At 43.6% G+C, this 16415-nt stretch overlaps 1 protein-coding gene across 11 annotated transcripts in view; it reads right to left on the bottom strand.

The window, feature by feature from the left end:
• LETM2 (leucine zipper and EF-hand containing transmembrane protein 2) overlaps positions 1 to 16415 on the bottom strand; it is a 30204-nt gene that overhangs the window by 5810 nt on the left and 7979 nt on the right. For 7 of the 11 annotated variants that reach the window (XM_005563077.5, XM_065518601.2, XM_065518600.2 and 4 more), the window contains exons 3-9: positions 14892 to 15345; positions 13672 to 13815; positions 7164 to 7301; positions 6203 to 6403; positions 4620 to 4739; positions 2777 to 2890; positions 264 to 356 (exon numbers count right to left, since the gene is read on the bottom strand). In XM_005563077.5, the coding sequence (XP_005563134.1) occupies positions 264 to 356; positions 2777 to 2890; positions 4620 to 4739; positions 6203 to 6403; positions 7164 to 7301; positions 13672 to 13815; positions 14892 to 15345 (1264 nt within the window). Of the gene's footprint in view, positions 1 to 263; positions 357 to 2776; positions 2891 to 4619; positions 4740 to 6202; positions 6404 to 7163; positions 7302 to 13671; positions 13816 to 14248; positions 15346 to 16415 lie in introns of those variants that run through there. The other 4 variants (XM_045399039.3, XM_065518603.2, XM_045399040.3 and 1 more) reach the window with 3 other exon arrangements.

Genomic DNA, 16415 nt, shown 5'->3' with positions numbered 1-16415 from the left:
ACAGTCCACTACCTTGACTACCCGGAACTTGTCACAGCTACCTCATATCCTGGCACAAGATTCAAAAGGCAAAATCTGGAACCTAATTACATATAGCCAAATAATAAGCTTCCTCTTAGAAACAGATCAAACAGTACAATAAATATTCCTTATTAAGGAACATTATTGTATTGAATTTCAGTTTCATTAAGGAGATTAAAACAGGAGAAATTGACCCATTGCTATTTTCATTTTTTAATCTAACCAAATGGAAAGTGTCTAACCTTAGTTCCCTTCAGTTGAGGTGCAAGATCCACTATGTTCTCTTTAGATTCAGTGAAAGTAGGTAGTTCCATAAGAATATCAGTCTTTGGAGCCTGGGGAGAGAAACATTTTATGTATAATAAGCTTTCTGCTCTTCCTAAAACCCAGAAACTTTTATAGTAGTCAATGCCTTTTTTAGCACAATTTGCTTTCCACTAAATCCCTAGCTTCCTCCTCCAGCTCCACCCTTTATGAGTACCATGAAATATGCCCCTGACATAGCAACTTAGTATTATTTCTCTTTGAGTTTTGAGTCCTTTGTATACAAAAGTTGCACTCGGATAGATTCTAGCATTTAAAATAATCATTAGCAAACCACTGATGGTACTGGTCCTGCTGTCAGCCTCAAAAAAAAAAAAGTCATTTCTCAATTATTTTTTTCCTTTTTTTTTTTTTTTTTTTTTTTTTTGAGATGGAGTCTTGCTCTGTCACCAAGGCTGGAGTACAGTGGCTCGATCTCGGCTCACTGCAACCTCCCCCTCGCGGGTTCAATCAGTTCTCCCTGCCTCAGCCTCCTGAGTAGCTGGGATTACAGACGCCTACTACCATGCCTGGCTACTAATTTTTGTATTTTTAGTAGAGACGGTGTTTCGCCATGTTGGCCAGGCTGGTTTTGAACTCCTGACCTCAGGTGATCTGCCTGCCTCAGCCTCCCAAAGTGCTGTGATTACAGGCATGAGCCACCGCACCTGGTCTCAGTTATTTTCTAATAGCATTGATACAACTTGGTCTATGTTGCATCTTTTTCATTTTTAGTATCTAATAATAAATGATAAAATAGCCTGATTTACTAAAATGGTAAGCTCCTGTAATGCAGGGAAGATGGGGGGAGGAGTGGTATTATAGATTACGATCAGAATGGGGGTGGTGATAGAATAGCTAGCTAACCTATCTTTAGGAATTAGATTTGAAAAACATCACCGTGCTTTGAAAGTTATTTGTGTACTTTGGAGGGATAAGGCTACATACATCCAAAATTACAGTATATTTGATGTCTCTATTCTTCACAGAACCTAGCATGCTACTTGTTCTCATTTTGTATATATACATGGAGAATAGAAGTTTAAAAACATGGGTGGGAAAAAGCCAATAAATTGCTTAGGAGCTTATCATTTTGTCCTTAATTCCTTTCTCACCTACTCCAGAAAGCAACGTCTGGATAAAAGAGCTGATGGCTCTCTAGAATAATTCTGAGAACCCAAATTTAGCTGAGACAGTGAGCTCCTCCAAGATTTCCTAGCCCCTGAGAGCAATCTAAGAATGACTATTGACTTTGGTCTGTCTTACATGAATGGTTCCTTGAGTTGGATAGAATAAGAACCCACTAGTCTGCCTTTTAGAACATGGTCTATACTCTGAAACTGCTCCTAGTCTCCCTAGAGTTTTTCCTGGACAAATCCCAAAACCAGATTACTCTAGAAATATGAAAAGGGAAAGCAAGATGGTGTTTCCTGAAGTTGGGTTTTCATACTGGACTTCAGATAATTTTCCTTGGCTTGTCCAAGGAGTCAACAGCGTAATTAAGATATAAAATGGCCCTCACTTAGTACTTGGACTAATCCCCTAAACCACAGTGTAGCATCTTCTACAAGAGTCTCCTTTCTTACTCATGCGGGGTTCTGAGTCAGACAGGAAGCCACCAGCTATAGAAGCGGGAGGCCCTTTCTGATGGGCCCAGCGCAAGATGCTATAGTGACTGGGCCAATCCTATGCTCTTCCCTACAACACCAGGAAGAAAAATGACTAAGGAAATGAGTTGAAGGGCATTCTAGATTAGCTATTCAGTGCTTAAAAACTAATAGGAATCTGGACAAATGAACAGGAAACATTCAGTCTAAAAGGAGAAAGCAACAGAAACACCCACACACACAAGTCGTCTAATGAAGATGAGATAGTTAAGGAAAAGGAATAAACTGCTCCTATTAGTAAAATTCTCAAACTGGGCTCAAAGGCAGTAGCAGCCTTAAGGCAAGGCTGCAGGTAGTCTGAGTGGCTTCAGTTTTCTGTTTGTTTTGTTTTGTTTGAGATGGAGTCTCATTCTGTTGCCCAGGCTGGAGTGCAATGGCGTGATCTCATCTCACTGCAACCTCCGCCTCCCAGGTTCAAGCAATTCTGCCTCAGCCTCCCAAGTAGCTGGGATTACAGGCGCCCACCACCATGCCCCGCTAATTTTTGTATGTTTAGTAGAGAAGGGGTTTCACCATGTTGGTCAGGCTGGTTTTGAACTCCTGACCTCAGGTGATCCACCTACCTCGGCCTCCCAAAGTGCTGAGATTACAGGTGTGAGCCACGGTGCCTGGCCTTTGTTTTGTTGTGGTTGGTTGGTTTTTCAGGAATTTTTAAAACATAAAGCCAGTTGGGCCAAATTCTAAAAGGCCAAAAGAAATGCCTGCTCTGACTGCAGGAGTACACCAAATGTTTATGGAGAGGCCTCAGCTGGATGGACGATGAGGGTGTGAGCCCAGGTACTCACCTCCCCGCTGAGTGGTATCTCAATAGGCTTGGGCTTCACATCTATCAGGTAGAAGGTGCGGGACAGGAGCAAAAGGGAAGGAGGGACGTTCTCCTTCAGGTGGAGGTCCTGCCACTGGAAAACAGGAGGGGAACAACACGTGAGAATCACAGAACGCCAGAGCCGGAGTGATCCGCGGTGATCTACCGCCTCGCTCGCCGACACCTTCCCACCGCCCCCGCCCCTTCCGCCAAGCCGCTCAGGTGATGAGTAACGGCAGAACACGGACAGGAGCCCAGCCCTGGCTTCTGCACTGAGGGGGTACCCTGCCAACTCCTTCACTATGGTGGAATCACTCTCGGAGAATTCAATTAAACTGTCAACCCAGTCAAGTATCTTCTCCTGGACAAAGTGTAGATAATGTGAAAGAATAAATCACAGGCTGAGCAACACAGGGCGACTCTGTCTCTACAAAAAAATTTTCTAATTATTTGGGTATAGTGGTACATGCCCGTGGTTCCAGCTAGGGAGGCTGAGGTGGGAGGATTGCTTGAGCCCAGGAGTTTGAGGCTGCAGTGGCCTGTGTTAATGCCACTGCACTCCAGCCTGGGTGACAGAGTGAGACCCTGTCTTCTTAAGATCAGTAATATATGCACAAAAGATAAAATTCAAAAAGTACCATAAAAAAAATTCACAAAGCTTGTGCAGTGACCATGTCATAGCCAACGTTCAAGAAATACATGATTTTAAGGATCTTTCTCTACAATGTGCTGTCTTCCAACCAGAGCTGGTCCCACATATGAGAGGAAAAAGTGACCTAACACGGTTTCCAAGCCAAGGCTGGTATCCTAAGATTATCTGCGCACTCTTCATGGCATTTTTTACAATGATGGGAATGAAATGTAATAGGAGTTACTCCTTTGTTTTAAAGCATGGATGCTCTTAAAGTACAAATATGCTATCTGAGGAAAAATATTAAACATGGGTTACCACAGCGTGTGTTGGTTTGGGGCACTAACTGAAAAGCAGCCCCAGGTGGGCCACCAGGCAAAGTGGGAACCTCCAGACAGATTCACACAGATAACAGGCCTTGAACTGAAATTTTTGCCAGGACCCTTTACACTACGTGGAGTAGGTCAAAATTCTGAGGTGGCTCCAAGACACCTTGTCCCTACAGCACCCACACTCTTTCCTAGTTATTCAACAGTATTCTAGGTGCTGTGTGAAGGGATTCTACAGGTGTAACTGAGGTCCCAAGTCGGTTGACCTTAAGATAGGGAGAATCTTTGGATGGGCCTCACCAATCACATGAGACCTTCAGTCTGGGGCTAGAGGTCAAACGCAGGGGAAATTGGAGATTTCAAGCACAAGGAAGCTCTGGCATATAAGAAGTTCTCTGATGTTGGCTTTGCAGATGAAGGAGGCCAAGAGGCAAGGAATACAGGTGGCCACTAGATGCTGAGAGTAGCCCTGGGCTCACAGCCAGCCAGGAAACAAAGCCCTCAGTTCGACAGCTGCAAGGAACTAGGTTCAGCCAACAAACTGAATGAACTTGGAAGCAGGTCGTTTCCCACAGCCTCCAAAGGAAGACAGCCTGCACTTCTGACCTACCAACTGTGAGCTAATATACCGGTGTTGTTTTAAGCCACTAAGTTCATGGTCATTTCGTAGGCAGCAATGGAAAACTGATGAGATCCCAATCAAAGTGAAAAATCAACCTAGTTCTTCAACATCCCAGTGCTCAATGAAATAAGGCAAATTAGGTAAGACGGTTCACTTGCAAAGGAGAAATCACATAAGGAGGTCTGCATATTGTAGAAGAGACTTCTAGGGAAGAGGACCCCAGAGGGGTGCTGCTACTTGCCTCCGTGAGCTGTTGTCGCAGTTGTTCCTCCGTGAGACCCAATGATCTCATCCCTCGGGCCCTACAGGCAGACTGTAGTTCTGATACACTCAATGCCCTCACCCCTTCCTTGGCAATTATCTGAAAGAAATGTAAGGGATGGAGCTGGAGCTTTTGATTCCAATTTTATGCAATCCCTAAATTCCAGTAAGTCAGTGGAAACAGAATCGGAGGCTTGGACACTTTGTACCTTGCACTGGCTGCTGCAGCAAAGGCGATGTAGGCAGGTGGCAGTTGAAATAACAGGAATCCTGCCAACAGGTATTAGCAATATTAGGGATATTTACACAACTTCTCCCCAACATTCTGTCATCAGAGTAATTATTTCCCCTCTTGATCTGCATTTTGTCTGGTTGTGACATACCTACTTTTCTCTTCCGTGGCAGCTTTATGGTTCATTAGAAAAAAGTAGTTCACTTGAAAAACTCACAATGTACCATTTGTTGCATGTCCCTGTAGTGTTTTCCCCTGCTGTCCCCCCACCACCCCCAGAAATGGCCCTGACACACTGATCCACAAAACTCCCTCAGTAAATAACACAGTTTCTGCTTGGCGTAACCCAAAACTATGGTATTTCTGGGACCAGTGTTGTTTATTGCAAAGCTCTAAGAGCAACAACTGAAATCTAAATGGGGCCAAAGGGATCATGCTTTCTCAGTTCCGGGAAACCTGCTCCCCCAGGCGGAATGCTTATAAAGCAGCTGATTCTGAGTCAAGAAACATTCCTTCCATTTTTTCAAAAAGCCTAATTAGTAGTTATAGTCCAAGGGTGCCTTTCTTCTACAAGGTGTTGAGGCTCTGCTTTTCCTCCCAGCATTATGTTTTGCATACCAAGCCAACTACCCCTTCTTGGCAGGCCAACGCGCCCAGCAGAATATTGACTTTGGCACCAGCTTCCTGGTATGAGAGCACAAGTGTGGGAGCAGAGCTTTGTCAGGAATCTACTGAGCTGCTATTTCCTTCCCAGCAGGTCCTAACTGCTTTAGATGAGTCCCAGCTAAGACATCCAAATTACTAACTGCTTATGATGGCCTTCTCAATAAATGGGTAAGGGGATGACAACTCCTCAAATGAGTAATCAAGGTTCAAGTTGTCATGGTAATGGTTGTTTAAACCACTCATTTTGTCAGAACCCAACATGACCAGACCCAATGGAAAATACTGCACTTCTATCCAGGCGTGGTGGCTCACACCTGTCATCCTAGCACTTTGGGAGGCTGAGGCAAGCAGATCACCTGAGGTCAGGAGTTTGAGACCAACCTGGCCAACATGGTGAAGCCCTGTGTCTACTAAAAATAGAAAAATTAGCCGGGTGTGGTGGTGCATGCCTGTAATCCCAGCTACTTGGGAGGCTGAGGTGGGAGAATCACTTGAACCCGGAAGGCAGAGGTTGCAATGAGCCAGGATTGCACCACTGCAGCCTGGGCGACAGAGCAAGACTTCGTCTCAAAAACAAAAACAATACTGCACAGTTCGTCCCACAGGCACCCTAAGGTATCTCCCAAAACCTTGCTAATTCCCTAGAGCTATGGTTAAGCTCTTACTTCATCATCTGCTTTTATAGACTTCAGTTTCATCAGGAGCTGAAAGCGGAGCAGGTTGTTGGTTCCAAACGTCTGCATTTCTAGCAGTTTGCAAAGGGCAACCAGCTGAGGGCGATCTAAGTGTTCCAGGGCCAGCTGGTCCTCAAATAGTTTGGAGAAGCGAACTATCTCCTTTGTGCTGGGCTTGTGGCCTGTCTGGACCTATGCAGTGGGACAAAGAGGCCAATTAAAATGTGTTTCCTACTTAAGTTAACTTTCCCAATAGGCTATTTGAAAGAGACGCCAAAGCATTTATGGGACTCTCTCTGACATCTGGAAATGGGTCTCGTGGTATAAAGAAAAGATATCCATCCGGGCCGGGCGCGGTGGCTCAAGCCTGTAATCCCAGCACTTTGGGAGGCCGAGACGGGCGGATCACGAGGTCAGGAGATCGAGACCATCCTGGCTAACACGGTGAAACCCCGCCTCTACTAAAAAACACAAAAAACTAGCCAGGCGAGGTGGCGGGCGCCTGTAGTCCCAGCTACTCGGGAGGCTGAGAAAGGAGAATGGCGTAAACCCGGGAGGCAGAGCTTGCAGTGAGCTGAGATCCGGCCACTGCACTCCAGCCTGGGCGACAGAGCGAGACTCCGTCTCAAAAAAAAAAAAAAAAAAAAAAAGATATCCATCCGAAGTCAAACTACATCAGCTGAAAAATCAGGAGTTCAGAAGTTTGACTCTAAGTCTACCGTTCTTTCCAAGAAGTTATCAATGTCTTCAACATGCTGATTACTTTAAGACAGGCTTTTCTGCAAACTACTATCAATGTTTATAATATTAAATGTTTACAATATTGTATGTTCATAATTTAGATATTTGCAATTCCAAAGATGGTGAACAGTTTGGGAAATCCATGATTACATGTGTTTTTCATATAACTCCCAACCCTGAAGTTGTTTAGCATTACATAAAAGATGGACACCTGCTTCACGTAGGATGACAGCTGTGTAGAGGCATCGCCCATCTTCGCTCTGTTCCTCCTTGCCATTTCTGTCATGGTTTCTTGAAGAAATTTTGCTAGTTCCAACTTTACAGCCATTTTCTTTTTCTGTTTTTCTTCCTTAATGGTAGAAGAATAAAAGTTACTCAATCCTTCATGATTGCAAATTGGTAGATAAAGATGGGAGAAAAACAACTGTCTCCTTGTTATTGCTCATCCCTACATCATGTAATAACATGATGCTCAGGCATAGCTGAATGGGTTTGTGAGACCAAAGCAAGTAAAAAGAAGCCTCTATTTGGAACTTGTCTCCTTACTTTTGTTTCTCACTAATACAATAATCATAAGCATTTGATAGATCCAAAATGTTCCCCCAATGGGAGGCTTTATCATTATTTAGAATGAGTTACTATCTCTCTCTCTCTCTCTCTCTCTCTCTCTCTCTCTCTCTGAGATGAAGTCCCACTCTGTTGCCCAGGCTGGGGTGCAGTGGCACGATCTCGGCTCACCGCTACCTCCACCTCCCGGGCTCAAGTGATTCTCCTGCCTCAGCCTCCCGAATAGCTGGGATTACAAGTGCGTGCCACCACACCTGGCTAATTTTGTTTCTTTGTTTTTTTTTTTTTTTTTTTGAGATGGAGTTTCGCTCTGTCACCCAGGCTGGAGTGCAGAGGTACCATCTTGACTCACTACAACCTCTGTCTCCCAGGTTCAAGCAATTCTCCTGCCTCAGCCTCCCAAATAGCTGGGATTACAGACACACGCCACCACACCGGGCTGATTTTTGTATTTTCAGTAGAGTAGGGATTTTCGCCATGTTGGCCAGGCTGGTCTTGAACTCCTGACCTCAAGTGATCCGCCCGTCTTGGCCTCCCAAAGTGCTGGGATTATAGGCTTGAGTTACGGCACCCAGACAAGAATCTCTTAACCTGGTGCAAACTATTCAGTCTGCCAGTTGAGCCAACTCTTTGTTTGAGTGGCCCTGGGTTTTGCTTTACAAACAAAGAAAACTAGGAAATGGACTCTACACTAATGTAGCTTACAGTTTAATAGAAAACAGACATAAGTAATTACAATACAATGAGTTAAGTGCTCCAACAGACATGAACACAGCACTACACAGAAGAAAAGTAAATGGATACTCATAGGACACTGTTGGCTGGTGTTTCTCAATCCTTGTTCATCATCAGAAATGTACTATGGTAGCATTTTCAAAATAACCACAGTCAGGACTCAGTGGTAAAGAAGAACAGGAATCTGTATATTTTTAAGTTGCCTAGGAGATTCTAATGATCAGCCAATCATAAGAATCACTGATTTTTAGATAGATCTTAAAAGACATAACAACAACAACAACAAAATCACACAATAGCATGATCAGAACCCACTTAGTGGCCGGGTGAGGTGGCTCACACCTGTAATCCCAGCACTTTGGGAGGCTGAGGCGGGTGGATCACCCGAGGTCAGGAGTTTGGGATCAGCCTGGCCTGTCATGATGAAACCCTGTCTCTACTAAAAATACAAAAATTAGCCAGGTGTGGTGGCACATGCCTGTAATTCCAGCTACTCAGGAGGCTGAGGCAGGAGAATCGCTTAAACCTCAGGGGAGGATGCAGTAGCTGAGATTGCATTACTGCACTCCAGCCTGGGCAGCAGTGAAAGACTCTGTCAAAAACAAACAAACAAACAAACAAAACCCACTTAGTCATCCATTTCATTCATCCATATCCTTCCATCCATCCATTTATTTATTGCACATCTACCATGTATTAGGTACTGGAGATAAAATGAACAATAACAGGTAAGAATTCCTGCCATCATGGAACTTTTAGTATAGTGGGAGAGACAAGCATTAGTGACTAATGATAATCCCGTAATTCTTCACATTAATGTAGAAGCATAATGGGTAAGTGCTATGAAAGAGAAATACATGGTGCTGTGATCTGATGTAAACAGAAAGCTCCTCTCTCCATGGAACAAAGCAAACAAGAATTTTCTGAGATGGTGGCCATGATGTAGACATATTTGTATGTTTCAGGGAATGAGTGGTGTTCAGGAAAGAGGTAACATTTAGATAAATCACTTCCTCTACTCCCCCCGTCTTCCTGAATTCACTAATACTTTCCTTGGAATGTTATGGCATTAATTCTAGATGCTGATTATTTTAAATGTAAGCAAATTAAACCATTGCCAGGCAGTCAAATATTGTAATTTGATTTTATCCTGTGAAGGTATCCCGAATTTGTCTTCAAGACTTTTTTTTTTTTTTTTTTTTTTTAAAGATAGAATCTCACTCCGTCACCCAGGTTGGAATGCAGTGGCACGATCTTGGCTCTTGGCAACGTCTGCTTCCCAGGTTCAAGTGATTCTTCTGCCTCAGCCTCCGAAGTAGCTGAGACTACAGGCACATGCCACCACGCCAGGCTATGTTTTGTATTTTTAGTAGAGATGGGGTTTCACCATGTTGGCCAGGCTCGTACCGAGTTCCTGACCTCAAGTGACCCACACACCTCAACCTCCCAAAGTGCTGGGATTACAGGCATGAGCCACCACGCCCAGCCTTCAAGTCTTTATTCTTATTGTTAATTTCATAATGTATTCTCTGTCATCTCTCTCTTGGGCTAGCATTCCAGCTGGTTTCCCTTCCTTGGCTCTACCCTCTGCAGCCCCTCCTGTAGCAAAATTATTCTTCCAAAACACAGATCTAATCATGTCATCCACCCAGCTACCCTGCTTCAAACGTTCCGTTTCCATTATTCACCATGGTCAAAGGGAAAGCCTAAATTCTTAAGCTGGTGGATGCCTTCCAACCTGACCCCAACACATCACTTTGTCTGTTTCCTGTCATTGATGCCCTGGAACTGCCTACTTCAACCACAAATAACCAACCAGCGGTCTCTGATTACATCATACTCTCTCATGCCACTGAGCCATGTTAAATGCTATTCCTTTTATCCAGAATACCTTTGGTAAAATCCCACTTACTCTTTAAGTCTCAGTTCCAAAGTTACCTTTTCTGTGAAAAATTTCCCAATCTTACTGATTTAAAAGTTGCCTTTAAAATTAGCTGGGCGTGGTGGCAGGCGTCTGTAATCTCAGCTACTCAGGAGGCTGAGACAGGAGAATTGCTTGAATCTGGGAGGCGGAGGTTGTGGTGAGCCAAGATTGTGCCACTGCACTCCAGCCCAGGTGATAGTGAGAGACTTCGTCTCAAAAAAGGAAAAGTTGCACTTTTTGTCTTCTCATAATGTTTTGTTCACACCTTCTTACCATACGCTGTCTAGGCTGTCTAGTAGAGTGGCACAGAAAGGGGAGAAGGAAGGAGCTGCCTCTGTTTTCTCGCCTGCACGGTGACTGCCACACTCAATGAAGGCTCCCTCTTCTCAGGGGCTGCTGAACAGGTCTGTTGTGCCGACTAAATCATACCTACTGTTCCACTAGTCACCGCAGTAACAGTGGATTTCTGTTTTCTTTATTCTTTTATTTTTAAACAGGATCTCACTCTTGCCCAGGCTGGAGTGCAGTACAGTGGCATGATCTCAGTTCACTGCAGTCTCAACCTCCTGGGCGCAAGCAATCCTCCCGCCTCAGCCTCCCAAGTAGCTGGGAATACAGGTGCATGCTACCACATCTGGCTGATTTGTTTTACTTTTTTTTTTTTTTTTTTTTTTGAGACGGAGTCTCGCTCTGTCGCCCAGGCTGGAGTGCAGTGGCCGGATCTCAGCTCACTGCAAGCTCCGCCTCCCGGGTTTACGCCATTCTCCTTTCTCAGCCTCCCGAGTAGCTGGGACTACAGGCGCCCGCCACCTCGCCCGGCTAGCTTTTTGTATTTTTTAGTAGAGACGGGGTTTCACCGTGTTAGCCAGGATGGTCTCGATCTCCTGACCTTGTGATCCGCCCGTCTCAGCCTCCCAAAGTGCTGGGATTACAGGCTTGAGCCACCGCGCCCGGCTTTGTTTTACATTTTTAAAAAATTGTTTTTTTAGAGACAGGGGTCTCGCTATATTGCTCAGGTTGGTCTTGAACTCCTGGGCTTAAACAGTCCTCCCACCTCGGCCTCCCAAAATGCTAGGATTACAGGGATGAGCCACTGCATCCAGTCTGTTCTGTTTATTCTTTTGACAGTTAAAATCAAGTTAGAATTTGGTGGAGAAGAGAAAATCTTTTCAACAAATGGTCCTAGAAAAGCTAGATATCCACATACAAAAAAGAGAGAAATGAATCTATATACTGACATTACAGTTTTCATAAAAATTAACTCGGCCTGGAGCAGTGGCTCACGTCTCTTATCCCAGCATTTTGGGAGGCCGAGGTGGGCGGATCACCTGAGGTCAGAAGTTCGAGACCAGCCTGGCCAACATGGGAAAATCCTGGCTCTACTAAAAATACAAAAATTAGCTGCGTGTAGTGGCACATGCCTGTAATCCCAGCTACTCAGGAGGCTGAGCAAGGAGAATTGCTTGAACCCAGGAGGCGGAGGTTGCAGGGAGCCGAGATCGCACCATTGCATTCCAGCCTGGGCGACACAGCAAGGCTCCATCTCAAAAAAATAAATAAATAAATAATAAATAAATAAATAAAATGGATCACAGACATAAATGTAAGACAGAAAACTGTAAAACTTCTAGAATAAAATAGGAGAAAAATGTAGGTGACCTTCAGTTTGGCAATAAGTTTTTAGCTACAACACCAAAAGCATGATTCATGAAAGAAAAAAACTGATAAGCTGGATGTCATTAATGTTAAAAGCACTTGCTCTGTGAAATACATGGTTAAGGGAATGAAAAGATAAGCCACAGAGTAGAAGAAAACATCTGCGTATTATATCTGATAAAGGACTTTTACCCAAAATATACAAAGAACTCAAAATAACAATCAGAAAAAAAAAAAAAAAAAAAACAACCATTAAAAAGTCAACCAAAGGGCCGGATGCAGTGGCTCACGCCTGTAACCCCAGCACTTTGGGATGCTGAGGTGTGCGGATCACCTGAGGTCAGGAGATCAAGACTAGCCTGGCCAACATGGTGAAACCCTGTCTCCACTAAAAATACAAAAATTGGCTGAGCACGGTGTGGATGCCTTTAATTCCAGCTACTCGAAAGGCTGAGGCAGGAGAATCACTTGAACCCGGGAAGCAGAGGTTGCAGTGATCTGAGATTGCACCACTGCACTCCAACCTGGGTGACAGAGCTAGACTCCTTCTCAAAAAAGAAAAAAAAGTCGACCAAAGATCTAAACAGACACCTCCCCAAAGAAGATACACAAATGGTAAGTAAGCACAGGAAAGATACTCAACATCATATGACATCAGGAGATTGCAAATCAAAACAGTGAGATACCACACTACACACCTATTTCGTGGCTAATGTCTAGAGCACTGACAACATCAAATGCTGGTACTCTCATTCTTTGCTGGTAAGAATATAGAACAATACAGCTACTTCAGAAGACACTTTAGCAATTTCTTAAAAGCTAAACATAGTCTTACCATACGATCCACCAATTACTCTCCTAGGTATTTACCCCAATGAGTTGAAAGCTTACATCCACACAAAAACCTGTACATAAGTGTTTATAGCAGTTTTATTCATAATTGCCAAAACCTGGAAGCAATCGAGGTATCCTTTCATAGGAGAATGGATAAACAAACTGTGGTACAGCCATACAATGGATTATCATTCAGTGATAAAAAGAATTGAGCCATGAAAAGAACTTGAAATGCATATTGCTAGGTGAAAGAAGCCAATCTAAAATGGCTACACACTGTATGATCCCAAGTACATGACATTTTGGAAAAGGCAAAACTACAGAGACAATAAAAAGATCAGTGGCTGCCATGGGTTAGGGGAAGAAGGGAGAGGGACAAATAGGTGGAGCACGGAGATTTTTTTTTTTTTTTTTTGAGACAGGGTCTCCCTCTGTCACTCAGGCTGGAGTGCAGTGGCACTATCATAGGTCATTGCAGCCTCGACCTCCTGGGCTCAAGCAATCCTCTTGCTTCAGCTTCCCAAGGAGCTGGGACCACAGCATGAGCTACCATGCCCGACTAATTTTTGCATTTTTTGTAGAAATGGGGTCTCACTATGATGCCCAGGTTGGTCTCAAATTCCTGGGCTCAGATGATCCACCTGCCTCAACCTCCCAAAGTGCTGGAATTACAGACATAAGCCACCGTGGATTTTTAGAGCAGTGAAACTATTCTGTATGATACTGTGATGGTGGATACATGAAGTTATGCATTTGCAAAGCCCACAGAACTGCTTCAACATAAAGAGTGAACCCTAAAGTATGAGCTTTAATAATAACATATCAATATTGGTTTTTTAATCATTACAAATATAGCACACTAACGCAAGATATTAATTATAGGAGAAATTGTGATGGGGTGGGGTGGGGAGAAGTAGTACTTTCTACCCAATTTTTCTGTAAACCTAAAAACTCCTCTAATAAAGTTTATTAAATTTTATTAAAGTTAAAAAATCCTACATACCTTTTTGGATTCACTTTCAAAAGTTGATGGCAACATCTCTGGGAAGAGTTTCAGAAACACTGGTAATAAGAATTCCATGAAGGGTACAATTATGAACACCATAAATGGAACCAGGCGGAAGAAATCAACACAAGTTCTCAACAGCTATAGAATTAAATGCATATGCAATATTCATTATTTTAGGGCATGCCAAAAACAAAAATCAAAAACAAAACCAAAAAAGCCCTGTCTTGGTTCATTTTCTTTCTTTCAAGAGATAGTGTCTTGCTATGTTGCCCTGTCTGGCCTCAAACTCCTGGGTTCAAGCAATCCTCCCACCTCAGCCTCCCAAGGAGCTGGGATTATAGGCCTATGCGCCATGCTCAGCTTGGTTCTTAAAGTGTTAAAAACCCAAGACAGGTTTTCTGCAGCTGTTTATAAAAACGAAAAGGCAGGGTTTTCCTGTTTACCATAGCTCTGAAGCAATTTTTATGGGATATCTTAAAGGAAGTCTACGACAATAAAAATATTATTGGCATCTCCTAGACTTCATCTATGTTAGAGGGTCCATACTTTAATAGCATTGTATCACTTAAAATTGTTTTTTTTTTTGTTTGTGTTTTTGCAGCGGCATCTCACTCCAGGCTGGAGGGCAGTGGCACGATCTTGGCTCACTGCAACCTCCGCCTCCCAAGTTCAAGCCATTCTCCTGCCTCAGCCTCCTGGGTAGCTGGGACTACAGGCACGTGCCACCATGCCCGGCTAATTTTTGTAATTTTTTTAGTAGACAAGGGTTTCACTGTGTTGGCCAGTGTTTCACTGTGTTTGGCCTCCCAAAGTGCTGGAATTACAGGTGTGAGCCATTGTGCCCAGCCAAAATTGGGTTTTAAAATGCATCTGCTTAATATATTAACAACAGTTGAAACACGAAGCCTCTCAACTTCTTGGAAAAATTAAAAAAACATAATTATAACCATTCTACAAATGTGCACATGTACCCCTGAACCTAAAATAAAAGTTTTTTTAAAAACCGTTCTACAGGAAAATATATAACAAATTCCAGAATACTGACTAAAGTTGTACAGTAAGTCAGTTGCAGACAAGAAACTGGTTCTCACCAGCAGTTATTATTCCTACTCTGAGATTTTTAAGATGAAGTTTACATTGAATTTAAATAGTTGAGTTCCCAAATAGTTCATTTTAATTTCACATTTTCTTTCTCAAATATGATTCTTGCCTACCCTTCGTCTCTCTCGTCTGGTTAGGACCTGTCCATGCAACAGCCTCCAAACCATTCTGGCAGCAACTTTGGCATCAATCCAAAGTAAGTAGAATCCATTGTAAAAATATTTAAGTTCATCCATGATTTTTTGTCTATAAGATTGTTCGCCTTCTTTAATCTTCGTGCCAGTTTCTTTTGTGGCCTGAGGGCTCGTCACCTGTGGATGTTTTGGGGCTTGCTCCAGCTGAGGTTTGCCAGGAACCTCTCGCAGCCAGCAAGTGGATGTGTGTAGCTTTTGTATTAGTCTAGTTCCTGGGTGAAGTACTGTATTGCCTGGCTGACTGGGATCCGAGTACTTCTTGCTCTCATAGTTCTTCATACATGTCTTATTTAAATGGGAATCTGGCAAGTGAAGAAATGCACATGATGGGGAATAAGAAGAGCAGGTAGGATGGACAAAATGGCTAGGGAATCTGGAATAAAAAGAACATCCTCTGAGTTAAGTACATACTATTACAAAGCACACACTATCATAAAGCACATACTATTAAAGAAATAGATAGTACATCCGGTCAAAATACAACAGCTTTTTTTTTTTCCTTCACTCCCATTGCCCAGGCTGGAGTGCAGTTGCACGATCTCAGCTCACTACAACCTATGACACCTGGGCTCAAGTGATTCTCCTGCCTCAGCCTTCTTAGTAGCTAGGATTACAGGCACAGACCACCATGCCCAGCTAATTTTTGTATTTTTAGTAGAGATGGGGTTTCACCACATTGGCCAGGCTAGTCTCAAACTCCTGACCTCAGGTGATCCGCCTGCCTTGGCCTCCTTAAGTGCTGGAATTACAGGCATGAGCCAGCATGCCTGGCCAAGGAATATTGTTTCAAAGACACATTTGATGGTCACTGTAGGAATTAACTAGTCACATAATACTGCCTTACCTATTCAGTGTCTTTGAACTCCTCAACTTACAGCTGAAATACCCTTCACCTAAATTCTTCAAGAACATTAGGGCTGGCCACGGTGGCTCATGTTTATAATCCCAGCACTTTGGGAGGCTGAGGCGGGTGGATCACCTGAGGTCAGGAGTTCGAGACCAGCCTGGCCAACATGGTGAAACCCAGTCCCTACTAAAAATACAAAAATTAGCCGGGTATGGTGTCATGCACCTGTAATCCCAGCTACTAGGGAGGCTGAGGCAGGAGAATCGCTTGAACCCAGGAGGTGAAGGTTGCAGTGAGACAAGACTATGCCACTGCACTCCAGCCTGGGCAACAAAGCGAGACTCTGTCTCAAAAAAAACAAAAAACGAAAACCAAAAAACCACACAATTAGAACTGGGCACCCCAATTAAGGGTCTCTACCTTCTGGTATTGCAACAGCCCAGGGTTTGCAGTTAAACTACCATATCAGATTGTTTGAAAATAAAAATATGGGCCATGCGTGGTGGCTCACGCCTGTAATCCCAGCACTTTGGGAGGCTGAGGGGGGTGGATCACGAGATCAAGAGATCGAGACCATCCTGGCCAACATGGTGAAA

This window comes from Macaca fascicularis, chromosome 8, assembly GCF_037993035.2.
Source record: "Macaca fascicularis isolate 582-1 chromosome 8, T2T-MFA8v1.1".
NCBI classification, from domain to species: Eukaryota; Metazoa; Chordata; class Mammalia; order Primates; family Cercopithecidae; genus Macaca; species Macaca fascicularis.
Note: the sequence above shows the minus strand (reverse complement) of the source record. Positions and strands in the feature narration are given on the sequence as shown.